The sequence below is a fragment of the Drosophila grimshawi genome, unplaced genomic scaffold (assembly GCF_018153295.1).
Source record: "Drosophila grimshawi isolate 15287-2541.00 unplaced genomic scaffold, ASM1815329v1 contig_848, whole genome shotgun sequence".
NCBI classification, from domain to species: Eukaryota; Metazoa; Arthropoda; class Insecta; order Diptera; family Drosophilidae; genus Drosophila; species Drosophila grimshawi.
This window is the reverse complement of record NW_025063692.1, coordinates 16,709,326-16,726,606: the sequence shown is the minus strand read 5'-3', so window position 1 is coordinate 16,726,606 and position 17,281 is coordinate 16,709,326. Positions and strand designations below refer to the sequence as shown.

General features: G+C 39.4%; 1 protein-coding gene across 2 annotated transcripts; it reads left to right on the top strand.

Annotated features, from left to right (window-relative positions):
• Window positions 1–689: 689 nt before the first annotated feature.
• On the top strand, window positions 690–17,269 carry LOC6564667 (AF4/FMR2 family member lilli-like). 2 transcript variants are annotated; one of them, XM_001991691.2, is made up of 2 exons: window positions 690–1,866; window positions 17,204–17,269. In XM_001991691.2, exons 1-2 carry the CDS (start codon window positions 766–768, stop codon window positions 17,246–17,248), a joined length of 1,146 nt encoding a protein of 381 aa, XP_001991727.2. In that variant the 5' UTR covers window positions 690–765; the 3' UTR covers window positions 17,249–17,269. The 2 variants fall into 2 exon arrangements, 1 of the variants encoding a protein (XP_001991727.2); XR_004365273.2 differs by lacking the exon at window positions 690–1,866 and adding an exon at window positions 11,612–11,736 and having other exon boundaries at window positions 17,204–17,268.
• The last annotated feature ends 12 nt before the right edge of the window (window positions 17,270–17,281 follow it).

Genomic DNA, 17,281 nt, shown 5'->3' with positions numbered 1-17,281 from the left:
GCACACACACACACACAGCAACACACACACACACACACATACACAGCAACACACACACATACACATAATACGCTTAGTGCGATGAGTGCGCGCCGCGACGGTGTACAAAATGCCGCGTACAAAACTGAAATCGCTAACAGAACCGAATCCGAAACAGAAACCGAAACCGAAACCAAAACCAAAACCAAAACTCAAACCAAAACCGATACCATGCTCAAGATAATGACAGCGATGCCGGCGTCAGCGACAGCGACAGCGACAGCGACAGCAACAGCGACAGAAACAGCGACAACGGTTAACGCTCAAAATAAATGCGCGACGGCAGCGCCAACGACTTTTAGTTATCAGAGAGCACTAGAGCGTTGCGCACGCCTCGAACAGACAGCAGCAGCAGCAGCAGCACCAACAGACTTCCAAGAAGAAGAAGAAGAAGGAGCAGCAGCATTTATAGCAAAAGAGAGAGCAACAACCACAGCAACAACAACAACAACAGCAACAGCGTCGTCTCGACTCTCTCAGCACAAGGCGCAACTGCGCGCAGCTTTCTTCAAGGATTTGCACGCTTTCACAGCACAACAACAACAGCAGCAACAACAACAGCAGCAACAACAGCAGCAGCAACAACAGCAGCAGCAACAACAGCAGCAACAACAGCAGCAACAACAGCAGCAGCAGCAACAACAGCAACAGCAGCCGGTGAGAGAGCGTGATAAAGCTGTCAATAGCGCAGAGCACATAAGCCAGCTGATCAAAAAATATCAGGCAATGATTGTGCAGCAGCCAACAGAGACGCCATCGCCGGCGCCGGCGCAGACGCAGGTGCAGCTGAAACCGGCAACGTTATTAGCAAATAGTGCTGCCAATTCAGATGAGGGCTGCAATGCGGGCGGTTTGAGTCCGTGCAGCAGCGACAATGAATGTGACATCAATGCGGCCGTTGCACGCCGCAAACCGAAAGTGACGCGCTGTGCGAGCAGCGATTCGGCACTGGGACTGGAAGTTGAAGCGGATGATGTGAATATGGAAGTGATGGCGCCGACGCCGCAGCGACGCATGACGCTAACCGTTACCGATTTACCGTTGCGGCCAGCCCTATTACCGCTAGCCGAACCAACAGCGCTGCCCGACTCACCGCTGACATCACCAACCAGCGCCCATGCCATGGGTCTGGGCACGGCTGGTGTTGCTGCCGGTGGTGTTGTCGGTGTGCCGACCAAAGTGCTGCTGGAGGAGCGAGTGGTGGCGGCGGCACTGTCAGCGCCATCGGGCTCGCGACGCGAGTCGACGCAAAGCTGCATCAGTGAGCTGGGCGGATTGGCGGGGGTGCGTTATGTGCGAACGCCATCGGTGGTTGTCTCCGACTATTCGGATGATATAACTGCATGTGGCATTAGCATGGAGGAAATGGAATATTTTCGCTTGCAGCGTGCACGCTGCCAGCGTCGCTGTTCGCTGGAGGCGAGCGCTGCCAATGTCGCTGGCGTCGCTGGCCGGGATGATGGCGGCCAGTCGGATGTGAGTGCCGCGAGCAGTTGCAGCAATCTATATTATTGTGGCTCAACGATATCAGCACTCGATGGTGGCGAGTGCATCGTTAACGGGATACGCGTTGCACTTGCCCGCAAATCGAGTCGCAGCAGCAGTGACGATGGCGAATTGGAAGTGCACGAGGAGCACGAGCACGAGCACGAGCACGACCAGGACCAACAACAACAACAACAGCAGCAGCAACATCAGCAGCAGCAACAGCAACAGCAGCAGCAACAACAACAGCAGCAGCAACAGGAACAGGAACTGGAATTGGAAGGGGAACGCGAGCTGAGCGAGCTTTTGGCTGGCACACAGCTTGGCGATGTCTCTAAGAAGGTAGGCAGCAGCAGCCGCAGGCAGCGCTGCAGCAGCAACGACGGCGACGGCAGCGTCACAAATATATAGGAAATCTCAATTAAGATAAAAGACACACACTTTTTAGCAAGTGGCTAGCTACTGGTCAGCCAGACAGAGAGAGAGAGAGAGAGAGAGAGAGAGAGAGAGAGAGACAGACAGACAGAGAGAGAGAGGGTGGCAGGGGGAGGGGGGTTGGGGGGTTGGTTGGTTGGCTTGTGTGTGTGATCTGTGTAATATTTTCAGTTGTTGTTTAACTTTTGTATTCTTATTATAGTCTACTACTATACACACACACACATACATATACATATGTGCATATACACACATATATACATGTATATATATATATATAATTATATATATATATATATTTAAAGTGGTTGCTCACTAATTGCCATTTCCAAATAATCCTAATTTCTAAGTAGTCACGAAGATAGTCATCGAGAATTCTTATCAAAAAATTACATTAGTGCTAAGGCAATTATAAATTGAATTGAATTGAATTTAATATTGGATATTTCGAAGACTTTGGCAAAACTAAAAAAAAAAACAAAAAAACAACTAAAAAAAAGTCTTGTTTATCTTTGCAAAAATTAAAGTTTCCGGCAATTAAAATTGATTTGCAAGATTTAATTTCCTACTGGCCGCATTATGTAGAGGTAATTTTTTTTTCTTTTTTTTTTTGTATATGATAAATTTTCTAAATAGTATAGAGAGAAAGAGAGAGATAGATAGAGAGCGAGAGCGAGAGAGAGAGAGAGATATTAGAGTTAGAGAGGGCTGGGGTGAGGAGTGGCGTGGAATGTGCTGGGGGGGAACAAGTGTGTGCGGGTAATTAATTTGGCGCTTATCTTATCGCCGTATGAGATTCCATTGCCGCGGAACGTACTAGTACAAGCGGTTTTTTATTTTCAGTATTTTTTCTTTTTGTTTTTGTTTTTTGTTTTTCTTTTTTTTTTTTTTGTATCTTATGACTTTCCGCCGACAAATGATGATGTTGAAAGCGGGTGCGCTGATAAAAAAACTTTTGTGGCCCAGACTTCAAATATATATATGTATATATTTAGAGTTGTGCTATCACACACACACACACACACACACACACACACACACACACATACATACGCACACCAGCAACGACGGACGCTTATCTTAGTGTTTAACTCTGTATATTGTAGTATTATAGATATATATATATATACACATACCTACATATATTTTTCCCCATACTTTTATATATATTAAAATATATATATATATTCAACAATACAGACAGCAGGCAAAACAACAACAACAGCAACAACAAAAATTATAGAAATTTGTTAAGTAAATAAATATTTGGATATACAAACTAATATATGTAATAAAATCATAATATAAATATTGAACAAACTATGCGCATGCGTTTAAAGGTCTATATATATATATATATATATATATATATATACACACTATCTATGTATATATATAGTATTTTGCGCTTATCTGGGCTTTACTCTATTATTATCTATATAAGTTTATCTATATCTGTGGCCTTTTTTATGTGCCTCCGCTGATGAGGGTCGAGCGTTCTCTGCGTGCCTCACACATGACTGCGCACATATGCATATATATCTATATATACCCTTAGATAGCAAGCGTCCCGATAGATTTCTACTAGTCCAGTATTGTCATATTAAGTTTTGAACTAAGCTCATTTGGAAATATATACAAACATCCGTAAAGATATCTCAGACTGCGTACGTGCCCACGCAACAATTGCCAAATTGCATATTGCTCACGAATTTGGGATTGGGATTGGCAATTCGCTCTTGCAGAAGTAAGTGCAAATAATTCTTGAACTATTAATATAGTCTTTGTTCTTAAAGCAATTCTTCGAATTCGCGGCGTTTTCAATATTCAAAAGGTTGCAGGTCTCAAGTGAATTGTTAGGTTTGGATACCGGAGTACAAATGCTATCCGAGTAATATATGTAATATAGTTCTAGACCTTCACAGCTCAACATAAGTCATAATTCAAATTATATTATTTTCTTGTGTTTCGATTGCAATTCCCTTCCTACTGGTAGAAAATTGAATTATTTGTTGATTAATTGTTTTGTGGCCTCTCAGTTTCAACTTATCGTTTCTCTGAAGTCTGAATTCTTAATTCTGACTTTTTCCAGTTGAAGTTTGTGATTATCCTCCAAATAACTCAAGGCAATTAATGTGAAATTCTTCTTCGCCTTATGATTATAGATTGTGAAACATGTCTCTCAATGTTGATGAGTGTATCCATGAATGTACTCTAACTCAAACTCGTGCTTATCATCGGCACAAGCCAGTGTTGTAAATCACCATTTCTTTTTATTTATCTTTATTCTGCTGCTCTCATTCGAAGAAGGCATTCAAATCTTGCTTAAGTCTTATATTATAGTCAGATTTATAATATATACACATGGGCTTATATATATATATTATATATACGTCATTGTTATTTTTATAATAATAATACGATATGGTTTAACAATTAAACTGAGCCGCTTTCGATATGAACGGATCTATTTTTGCATTTGCTGAAGGCTGTTTTCATTCCGATTAGATACGAGTTTTGCACTTTTCCCCGAGAACGAAATGCGGTTTTTGTTTTTCCAGAAATTCTGTCAAAATGATATATGTATGTACAAGTACCATGGAATTGTACCAAATCTGTGTATCATCCTATCATCTGATGTGTATTTATTTTCTTGACATGCTTGAAGGAAGGGTCATATGATTCTGTGGTGATATCTACTTTCTTTTCGTTCATTCTGAGCTCATTTTATTGTCCTATGAATATCTTATATGACTGCCACACTTTGCACTCACATTTCCCGACACAATGTTGGACAGAGAAAGAGTGAGAGAGAGAGATAGAGAGAGAGAGTGAGAGAGAGAGGGAGAGAGTGAGAGAGAGAGAGCGAGCGAGATATAGATAGAGAGAGAGAGAGAGGGGGTGGTTGAGCTAGTGAAACGGGCAGCATTTGTTTGGCTAACCATATTTTTGCATTCCATTTTGGAGATGCTGTCCGCCTGTCTGTCTGTCTGTCTGTCTGTCTGTCTGACTGCCTGTCTGACTGCCTGTCTGTCTGACTGTCTGACTGCCTGTCTGACTGCCTGTCTGACTGTCTGTCTGTCTGACTGTCTTGCTGACTGCCTCTCGAGATTGTGACGTGGGTTTCGTCGAGCCATTCAGACTTTTGATTACTTTAGATAAAGATTGCTCGCCTCTATTTTTGTGTGTCTGTCTGTGTGTGTCTGTCTGTGTGTGTGTGTCTGTGTGTGTCTGTCTGTGTGTGTGTATCTGTCTGTGTGTGTGTGTGTGTGGGCGTCAAGGCAGCGAGCGCTGTGACGTCACTGGCGTCACCATTTTGACTTATGAAATACGGTCTCGAGTCGCGGTCATTAATAATGGCAAATCTTGGGTCTGACTAGCCCGGGGCCCCAAAATCATAAAACTTTACAGCAACAAGCCAAATAAAACCAAATTGTAAAAAAAAAAATAAACAGCAAATCACTGATAAACTGTCAGCAAAGAAGCCGAATCTGATATACTCTGACAAGTCCATCGAATAACTTTGGTTTTAACAATTATTTCGTATCCAATGAAGATCTACAATCTCAAATCAAGACTAGATTTAAGTTTTCTTTGTTTGTTTTCGTCGACTTGTTTACCTTTGAAACACGATTTTGGAATTTATTCTTGATTTTTGGTTAGTTGATTATAAGTTGCAAATATCAAAATATTTCTAAACTATTTTTTTTATTTTGTGTCAAAAAGTATTATAACTGATAAAATTTGAACATTTTTCATGGGGAATAATAATTGACTTTATTTATTTATTTGTTTATTTACCTGTTTGTATAAGAAGATTACACCAGGCATGATTATTCTATCAGCAAGTGATGGAAGACCTATTAGTAAAAGTCAACGACGGTAAGTGGGTAGGCTACAATTAGTATTCCAGTTCTAAGAAATCGAAGGACATTTTCATGATCTTAGTGAGCCTAATAAATGATAGATCATATTGTATAAGATACATAAGATCAATAAATATAAAGCCTTGGAATACCATTGGGATCATCAAATTCCTCTCTCCCTTTAGGATTGGCTAAACTACAGTTTCTTTGACAATCCATACAACATTTGTTATTAAGCACCTAGAAAGTGGATCGGGCAAGAAAAATAATAATAAATAAATTAAATGTCAGATGTAGCACCATTTATTGCTTAGCAGATGCATTCCATAGTTGCAGATCCTTAAAACCTTTAACTAGATTGAACTGTTCAGTTGTCAAAAGTTGCTCAAATCGAATCCGATTTGTTTTCTTTGCTTTGGTTTGGTCAGCGAAATTTGCTCAAATTTAAGGCAAACACTTTGACATTTCGACTCTTCCATATATTATATAATATATGTATGTATATATATATGTGCCCGCCCATGCTTAACCTTGTTTCGTTTTCTCCATAGATCACCGAGTGTGGAGGGGTTGATTAATCTGAATCTGAGCGCATATATCATCGAAATGTGTTCATATATCATCAGCTGTGTGACATGGAAATTTCGCTGTCTGACGTTTCACATAGCGATCATTTTGATGATGATGATGATGATGATGACCACGATGATGATGATGCTGATGATGATGTGTCGCATAATACTCGCCATTATAATTGGTTAGTGGTGCTTTGGGGGTGCTGCACTGTTGTTGTTTGTTTTTATATATTTTATTTTTATTTATTTATTTATTTTTGTTTTCATGGCATTTATAGTCGCGGCCATCCGTCAGTTGAACAGCCCATAGTTATGACAGCCGCAGTCGGCTCAGGCATATCTAATCAGTTCGCCGTCGCTGTCGCCGTCGCCGGCGCTCGACTTGGGGTTTGGGGTTGGGGGTGGCTGGATGGATGGCTGGCTTTGAATTATGACGCCCGCTAATGGCGCGAGGAATCGATTAAGTTGATTGGGACAATGCCTGTGGTGGCAAGTGGGGCAAGTTTCGGGGGGAGTGTATAATATGCACACACACACACACACATATATATATAAATAAATATATATATATGTATATTTAGCGGGGTCTCCGTTTCAGACTCCATTTCGGTCTGGGAAGCACAGCCTCTGACGGCGGTTGCGTTGATTTCCGTTGACGTCAGCGGGGCCCCATCAGCAACCACCGTGTGATCGTCAAAATAATTACATGATCGAGCGGGCGTCACTGTAAGCCACTAAAAAAACAACAGCAGCAACAACAACAATGGCAATGCCAAAGCAAATAAATAACAGCAAAAACCGCAAGTCAAGAGTGGCAAAGGCAAACAGCAAGAAACAACACCAACACCAAACCCAACAACAACAACAACAAGAAAGAAAGACAAGTAACACTGTTGGGGGGTATTCACTGTGTGTGCAATTTGCGTCATTTGCCCTTGTCCGCTGCTGCTGCTGCTTCTGCTGCTGCTGCTGCTGCTTCAATACCCTACCCTTGGCACATACAAGCCAAGCGTTGCCAGATGTGGCAACATTTATCAGTTTGCTTATCTTTTGCACTTTTTATAGCCTTACAGCCAAGCTGGAAGTCATTGATCTTGAAATTGACAGGCACATATCGGTAACATATCTGAAAAATCAAGATATCAATCGATTATCGAAAAATAGAAACGATTGACATCAATAAAATACAATTTGGTTTGAAGATCTTTCCTTGAGGATCTACCAAAATATCTCAAGCGTAATTCTAACAGTGGTTCAAAGTGTTGTTGAAGGCGTGGTTCAACGTATAGTTCAAGGATCAGTTGAAGGTGCAGTTGAAGGTGCAATTCAAGGTTCAGTTGAAGGTGTAGTTCAAGGATCAGTTGAAGGTGCAGTTCAAGGTTCAGTTCAAGGTGCAGTTCAAGGATCAGTTGAAGGTGCAGTTCAAGGTTCAGTTCAAGGTGCAGTTCAAGGATCAGTTGAAGGTGCAGTTCAAGGTTCAGTTGAAGGTGCAATTTATTGAATACAAAAAGTTGCAAGTTGCGATTTCAACTGGTTTGCTCATATTTTTCTTTGCTAAAAGCATTCAAATATTTACTAAAATTGATGTTGATTAATTGGTTTTGTTAGTGTATTTGTCATTTGTTTTTGTTCGAATGCGTTTTCGCACATGTGTCCTGTGTTCTGCCAATTTCCAGTGAATCTCAATCTGGCTGAATTCGAGTCGAGTTGTCGTCGCCGGCAGATCAAGTGCAATCCAAGTTGTTGTTGGTTTTGTTGGCTCCTTGGGGAGTTGCGTGCCGGTTGCCGCCAGCATATTTGTCATTCCTGCGGCCGCCTTGTTGCAAGCTGCTGGCTGCTGGCTGCTGTATGCTGTGCTTTTGCCACTTCTCTTCCGCACTTCCTGCCATTACGATTGCAACTGCAACTGTAGCTGCAACAGCTGCTGTTTTGCTGTTGCTGTTGCTGCTGCTGTTGCTGTTGCTGTTGCTGCTCCGATTGCCTTAAAGGTTATGTCGCCTGTCATCCGACACCCAAACACAACGACGACGATTTCAGCAGCAGCAGTAACAACAACAACAACAGCAACAGCAACTCACACTCGGCGCTGAGGTGCATGCAACATGGGCCCGCGCAATCCACACTGCTGTGGGCTGCTTCTACACTGTTGCAAAAAGTTGATTTACCGTTTTGTAACTGTAGAAGCCGTCATTAACTGCGGTCTCCGATCTCTAAAAGCAAGGATATTTTAATTTCTCAAATTAAGGCTCCAATTGCAGCTTTGGTAAAAAAGTTGAGCGACTCGTTAATTGAGTAAAAAGCACTCGTAATTTTAGTGAGTATTTTGTTACAGATTTACTTTTCGCAGTGTAGATACGAAATTACGGCGACAACATTTTGTGGCATGCCACAAACAGACCATGCAACAGACATACGCAAACACTGCACAGAAATATAGGGGGAGAGGGTGGTCTATGGGCAGGGGGAGGGCAGGGTGAAGTGGGGAGAGAGAGAGAGGGAGAGAGAGAGAGGAAGCATAGAAAATGTGCAACTTGTTTCCCAATCGAAAATAATATCGTTTGCCAGTTGGGCGCCAGTACAGTGAGGATTGCCTATAAGAACACTGAGACGAGCAGGGAAAACCCCTTCAAGGCAAAGCTAAACTAGATTGACTACAATATATCCATAATATTGCCAAGATTTGACCGGAACTCACATCTTATGTCATTATATAATATAACTAATCTGTTAAATTATATTATGCCCATGGAATCATTCATAAAAATATCATTCATAAATTGCCCGTATTTAATAATATTCTTTTTCAATTTCAATTTCAAGTTACTCTTCACATAAGTTTCAGGAAATTTCTATCTATAGTTATCAACTATCAACTATTCCATTTCCTGGAATATCTTTATCGTCATTATAAAGATGTATATCTTCTTCATGCTGTTGGCAACCAAAAATAAAAAAAAAATACAAAATGCAACAAGTCTTAAGACATTCCAAGTAAAAGACACATACTGAGAAGAAATGATGAAGAATTATACACATAGAAGAAATTGTTGCAAGTTTTTCGGAAATTTGAGACACAAGGAAGAATAATTTGATCTAACAGATGATAGAGAATGCTTGTTATAATAACAATGTACACAGTACACAAATAGTACTAAAGTGTTCCGATAAGATTAGATAGCAACAATTTCCGATCAATGTGTACAGAAGAACACAAGCAGAAGGAGCAGCACTTGAGTAAAAAGTATACATCGATTGCATAGACAAAAAAAAAAGCAAAAAAAATACATCTAGAATTGTGTATGGTAAACGTTTAGTATGAGATCAATTTGCAGACAACAATTACCAATGCTGTTGGGTGTCGCTGTTCCTGTTGCAGTTGTTAATGTTGTTGTTGTTGTTGTGTGTGTGTGTGTGTGTCAAGTGATCTGGAGTTTCCGATAGACGAGCTCATTTCATATGTATCGCTTTGTATCTGTTGCATGTGGCCAGTGGACAGTCGATATCTATGACAGCTATGAGCTATGAGCCCGACAGTCCCTGAGTGTTGTGTGTCTATGTCTCGCTGCTGCCTAGGTGCCAACTTGGGTGCCTTGGGTGCCTTGGGTACATTGCCCCTCTTATCGGGTCGCCCCATCTGGCCTGACTTCATAAAACACTTAAACGAAGTCTTTCTCTCTCCCTCTCTCTGCATCTTTCTCTCTCTGTACGCACAGACGTGGCATTGGTGGATTTGAAGGAGTGCAGGAGGAGGGTGCAGGGGTGTCAGGGGCACAGGCGTCAAGTGGGCAATTAATACCATACAAATATTGTGACAGGCCGCCACAGAGCCTGTCATAAAGTTAGCTGGCCCCAATGATCGCCCGGCACCGATTAGGCCAATGCCAATTTGCATATCGGACGGTGAGGAAAAACAGAAACAGAAACAGAAAAAGAAACAGAAAAAGATAAAATAAAGAAGAAAAGAAAAGAAATGAAAAAAGAAACGAAGCATTATGCAAATCAAATGCATGCCAGCGCAATTTGCCGACGCAATTAGCAGCCTTGTTAAGGATCGCGACACGATCCTAACCCAAAGCACCCAGCCAGGGAAGTTGGACAGTTGTCGCTATGCTTTTCATGTTTCAATCAGCGCCATTATTCCATCATGTTGTCGTCGCTGTCGTCGTCGTCGTTGTTGTTGCTGTTGTTGTACGCTTCGATCAGGGCCTGGGATTAAGCTGGGAGGATGAGGGACACACATATATATATATATATATATATATATATATATATAAAGAGCGATAGCAACTAGGAAATTGGCACTCCGTTGGTGATACCCTCGCCGAGCGCAGATCACGTGCTGGCAACTAAAAAATATATATATTATAATTAACAGAAAAAATATGCAAAAATAGCGACTGATTATTAGCAAGTAATACAAACATATATATATAATATATATATATATATATATATATATATACATACATATATACGATGCCTTTAAATATCTTAGAGTGCCAAATTTTATTTATGATAATTACTTGTGAGTTTGATGTGATCTAAATTTGTTCATGGAGCAACTCAAGTTTTGATTAATATTTGCCACGCAAATATATTCCAAGCTAAGTTGGGAAAGAGTAGACTGGACAGACAACAGGACACTATAGTAGACATATACAACTGATCAAAGATCCTCCTTTATATATATATATATATATATATATGTATGTATGTATAATATAATAGCTTCGGCAAGGGTATCGAAAAGGCATCGCTTGGCGTTCGTTGCGGTTCGGCAGGTTCGTCGCAACATCTTCGGCCACTCCTCGGGCCTGCTACGATCGCTGTTGGCAATCTGTGGAAGCTTTACTTGTGGCTGCCGGCAAAGCGTTCAGTTTAGTTGCTCGTGCGCCGTTCCAAAGTCAACAAGCGATCGATCGTTCGCCAACTGTGTGCGTCGCGCGCGAACACACGTCTCTCGCTCACACACACACGCACACACACACACACACATGCTCACACACACATGCTCACACACACACACACACGGACACGCTCTCTATCACACACCACTTGCATGCTGTGCGCGCATTCCGATTTCTGTTGAAATTTGTAGTTGCAAATCAATAAAAAATAAATAAAATAAAAAAACACAATAATTCATTATTATTATTATTTATTTATTTGCTTCTTTTTTTTTTGTTGCTGTATTTTTTTTTTTTGTATGTTTGTTTGTTTATTATTTGTGGTTGTTTTGGCAGCATAATTGTTTTGCTGCCAATGAGCACTGCCAGCGCAGTGGTTGCTGTAACGATTTTCGCAGCTAAGCAGCGTCCGCGCAGCCAGCAAGCCAAGTGAGTAAGAAAAAAAAAATTAAAAAAAATAAAATATATATATATATATATATGTGTATATATATAAGAGCAAGAGCAACAGCAACAACAGCAACAAATATCCCGAAGAGTTATCTACTTTGTGAGTTTTTTTTTGGCTGTTTGTTTGTTTGTTTGTTTGTTTGTTTGTTTGTTTTGTTAGCTTGAGAAACGCTGCGGCCCCAAATTGATTTTTGTTGATTCTGCTCGCGGGCTTGTTAATTAAAAGTTATTTTTGCTGCGATTTATTAATTTGCAGCGTACACCCAACTAGCAGCCACCTGGCAGATACATTTCTTTCATCCATATATATATATATATACATATTTATACCACATGCCACATGCCACATATCTATAATTTAAATTATAGATATTAATTTAATGGATTTTCGGTTAGGTAATTGATTTTACAGCTTTAGCTCTGAAAATTATCACTTGCAAGCTAACAGATACATTTCTTACGACTGTAGATACTTTGTGTTTTTTTTTTTTTTTGCTTCGGGTTATTTATTTAATCTGTGAATTATTATTGTTAGCAATCTTGTTATCTGCCAGAGACTTTTGTAAGGGCCACATATACTTTACAACAGAATTGATAAATTGTTGTGGATTTACATTTGATAGATACTTTTCAGATACTTTTATTTGAGTTTGAGCTACAGATACATTTAAATGTTCTAATGACTGACTGAATGATAGCACAAACACTTTGCAATTAAATATAACAGTTGAAAAGCTTTCCAAAACATATATCAATTACAGTTATCCGCGAAATACTTTTCGATCCAGCAGATACTCTTCTAACTGATTTTTCATAAGTTCCTTTTGCATGATATCTATATCCATATATCTGTACAGCTATGGAAATATAAATATCACATATAAATTCATATTGCATACCGTTTTTTTCTTCTTCTTGAAAATGTTATTATTTAAACAATTTTAGCCGTTTTAAAAATAAAAATAAAATAAGCCAAAAAAATGATTTGAAATAAAAGTAATGGCAAAAGTAGCAAAGATATCGAAACAGATAATGATTCTTTTCAATGTTAACTTGGCTTTCAAAACATTATTTTAATGATTTATTATCGCTTATATTCAAAATTAACTTTTCTTTTCTACATTTATCATTCCCATTTCGTAGTTGCAACATATAATTATCTTCTTCAACTTTTAGATATTCTATGTTCATTTTATCCAAAATACACTGCTTAAGATTAATTTAATGTTATTCATATTTTTGTCAATTCAAAACAATATTGTTTAGATATATGTTTAAGAAAGATCTTTTTGTTGCTGAGAACAATACTTGTAGCGTTATTATTATTGTTATTATTACTACTATTATTTTAATTAACAATGAATTTAATGAGTTCTAGAAATGCTTTCTAAACTAAATATTTTAAAATACCAATTGAGCAGTTTGTAGATACTTTACTAGCTGTGGCACTGGTAGTAACTTTCCCGGGCATTAAAATATGTCTTGGGAATTTGCCAAAAAAAAAAAAAGAAACTCACAAAATTATAAGTCTGTTTGAGTTACAACGTTACGAGCTTGGAGAGTCAAGAGTCAAGCTTAAGACTCGGCGATAAATTCTGAAATTGCGGCTAGTTAAAGATAGTTGAGGAGCTTAGAGCTTAGTGCTGTTGCAAAAAGGAAAACGAAACATTTCTAAGTGAAAGATACTGGTTTGGTCAGCGCTTAAAGATACTTTTCGTATCTGTATGCCACGCAAACGGATTGACCCCTGCGAACGTGGACGGGCAACTTGGGCAACTTGGGCAACTTGGCAACTTAGCAGCTGGCAACTTGGCCACCGGCAACTACCATAAACAGCAGCCCGGCTGCAGTTGCAGTTGCAGTTGCGCTTTTATGGCCACTAAGCCACCAAGCAAACCTGGATGCAGGCAGCTGGTAGCAGATTTTGTGGACTACATGCTACACTCAGAAAAATGATTGCCTTCAACTTGCACTCAACTGAAGCAAATCGGGCAGCTCAACTTACACAATTTCTAAAACCGAATTTTGCGTCATTTTTTAGAAATCCAATATATTTGATGACTTAGATGCTATTTGAAATCAAAAAAAGAAGTAAAAAATTAAAGGTTCTTATTTTATTGATGTGTACTTAGAACTCTTAAATTAGATGGAATATTTTCGAATGATATTCGGCATTATTTCTTGATGTCCAGAAACAAGTTTTTCGAGCGATTTGGGATTTGTTTTATTGTTTTTTTTTTTTTTTGGTTTGTCGAAGTGTAGTGCAGCAGGCAGACAGTGGGCTGAGCCTAGCTGCCTGCAACATTGCTGTTTGCCACATTAATCATTGCGGGCCAGCGATAAACTTTGACATCGATGCGTGCAGCAGAAGCGGCGGCAGCAGCCAAATGAAGCGATCTTCATAAATCAAAAATAGCTAACTGGCTAAAGAGCAGACTTCCAGCCACCAAGCCGCCAAGCCGCCAAGCCACCAGTGGCCAGCCTGAAGCCTCAAGCCTCCAGTTGCCAGCCTACAGCCTACAGCCTCCAGCCTCCAAAGTTGCCACAAAAGCTACCAAGTGCTGCGTGCTGATCGGCGGCTTATTTGATTTATCGGCCTGGCCAGCGGTCGCCAACAAGTTAATTGAAAACGAGGCGTGACAGTGAAATTTGCCGCCGCACGCCAAGCTTACTTTTGTGGGAGTTGCAAGTTGTGTTGTCGAGGTGGGGCAGTGTCTTGCCACTTTACTGGTTAGCCGGTTGGCCGTTTCAATTTTTCACCATTTTCCAAATGCGCCACTAAACTGACAGATTTGGCCATAATAAAAAACGAAAAATCCATGCAGCAGCAGCAGCAGCAGCAGCAGCAGCAGCCGGCCGCTTGGCCGGGAAAATAAGTTGCCAACTTTAATTTATTGTGACATAACGGTATAATCTGACATAAATTATTGATAAGACGCCCGACCATAAAAGTACAAGACAGTTGGCTTATGCAACAACAACAACAACAACAGCAGCAGCAGCAACAGCAACAGCAACAATAGCAACAACAATAACAAACACAAATATCACAACAACAACAACAACAGCGAGCAAAGTCGACGCTCAGTTGCTCTTACATCCAAAAAAAAATAACTAAATGAAAAACAGAATGCTCCAGTCGGGAGAGCTCGACAAGCTGATACGCTCAAACCAGCTGATAAATATATTTAAATCGTTGAAAACACGATTTTTCTTTATCTTTAAATCTTTCAAGGCTAAAAAAAAGTTGTCAAGATTCATTTTAAATCAATTTGAATAATAACTTAAAATCCCAAAACGTGAAAACTGATCGATCAAATAAAACTTCAATTCCCAAAATGTCTGTCTCTGATATCTGTTTGTACAAGATCGGATCGAGAATATATATATAAGTACTGGCGTTGCTCCATTCCGCCTGTTGCATACTTTTGCACACCTTCATCATACCCCATTGAGGGTACAGCAAAAATATTCTCTTTAAAGATCGCTTGAGAATCGAAAAAACATCGGAAAAAAAAATTAAAAAAACTAGATTGATTTATTATTGAACACGAACAGCATCGATAACTTAACGATCAACGAAATGTGATCGTCTATTGAACAATTTTTTTATGTTTAGATATTGATCGGCAAAAAAATAAAAGCCATAAATTGACCAGTAAAGTAGAAACTGATCAGCTTGATCTGTGATCGAAATGCTTTCAAGATTGATGATGACAATAGTCGTAATGATAATGGGTAGATCTGTTCGATTAAATGATATATATAAGCTGAAGAGCTAACGAACTGAACGATCTGTTAATCTATTATATATGTATATTTTTATACATTTCTGTAATGATCGCCCATTGATCAACAGAAAACTATCATTATTTGTAAGTTCTCGAACAAACGAGATGAGATCTGATAAAACTAAACAAATTTATGAGCCACAGACTTAATAAATGATTTATGATCAACAAAGTTAGCTAGAGCAACGAAGGATTTATTGATTTGAAGCGATAATCAAACAATTACCAAGAATTTGACTGAAATACGATCGAATCCAATGTTCAAATCTGTACAATAGCAGCCAATCTTGGAGTTGAGCTGATATATAAATATATATATATATATATATATATATATATAAATGGTAGCAATTGTGATATGAATTTTGATGCGCTCAAATTGTATTGCTCATCTCAGGCTGTGGTCAGGGTATAACAGCAACTTATGCTTATAAATCATTCGATTGACAAAATCGACAACAACAACAACAACAACTGCCTTTCTGTCTGTCTGTCTGGCTGGCTGGCTGGCTGGCTGGCTGGCTGCATGCAACGAGCTGTGCTGTGCTGTGCTGTGGCAAAGTGTCTTTTTTTGGATCTATTATTTGACTTTTATGTGCGCATAAGTGCGGCAATATGACGACGACGACTGAAAGCGTCGTTGCCAACTGCGTGCAACATAAAGGCCAGTAAGAAAAAAGCCTGGCCAGGAGTCCAAGCAGCCAGTTTGGGGGCATCAACATTTTGGACGAGTTTACGCAGCCAATTGCAATTGCAACTGGATACGTGCAACTAACCAACTGGCAACTAGGCAACTGGGCAACTTGGCAACTTGGCAACTTTGCAACTTTGCAACTCCAGACTTTCGACTTTAGACTTCCCATTGCACTTTCATGTTAATTAACAAGAAATTTTGATCAGCTGCGATTGCACACATATCCATATATCCATATCCATATCCATATGGAAATCGAACTCAAACAGAAACTGAAACTGAAACTGAAACTTCACCTGCGATAAGATGCGACAGACGAGAAATTGTTTGATGCAGCTAAAAATGCAAAGAAACACACAAGTTGAATGCTCAAGTCGAGGCAGCTCGACTATGAGATACCCACTATATGTTAAAAGCTTCATAGAACCATAGATATCAAGAATATATATACTTAATGGAAGCGTAGATGCTTCCTTCCTTTTGATTATGTTCAGGGTATAAAGAAACAGGGACTCCTATTTAGAAATGGCAGAGAAAAGTGTTGATTGTAGATTTGAATACCCTGCAAAGTGAAGTAGAAATAAATCGCCTACATAAATAGTTTATTACTTTCTATTAAGTTGGTTTTTTTTTCTTTAAAAAATTATTTGGTATACGAAATCTTGAATCGATCTTCGAAACATGCTTAACTATTTATCAGGAGAAATAAATAGTATTCAAATTGCCTTGAATAGAATACAATTGATTCGACGAAAGCAAAGCAATTTACTTTTATACATATGCGCATATGTAGGGGTAAAAAGCGTGCTCGACTACGAATACCCTAAGGTCAAGCCTTGTACAGTCATAAATGGTTTCAAACTTGTATCATGCAATGTGAGATATTTAAATATAAATGTAACTATTTTTTGCTTCAACTTGAATTTTAATACCCTGTATATTTTTCGTTGTCTAATTGCAGGTATGTTGCACTTTGAGCGTAGTTAAAGCGAAGAGCGAACACTGAGCAAAACAAAAGACTTAAGCAAAAAACTTGCGG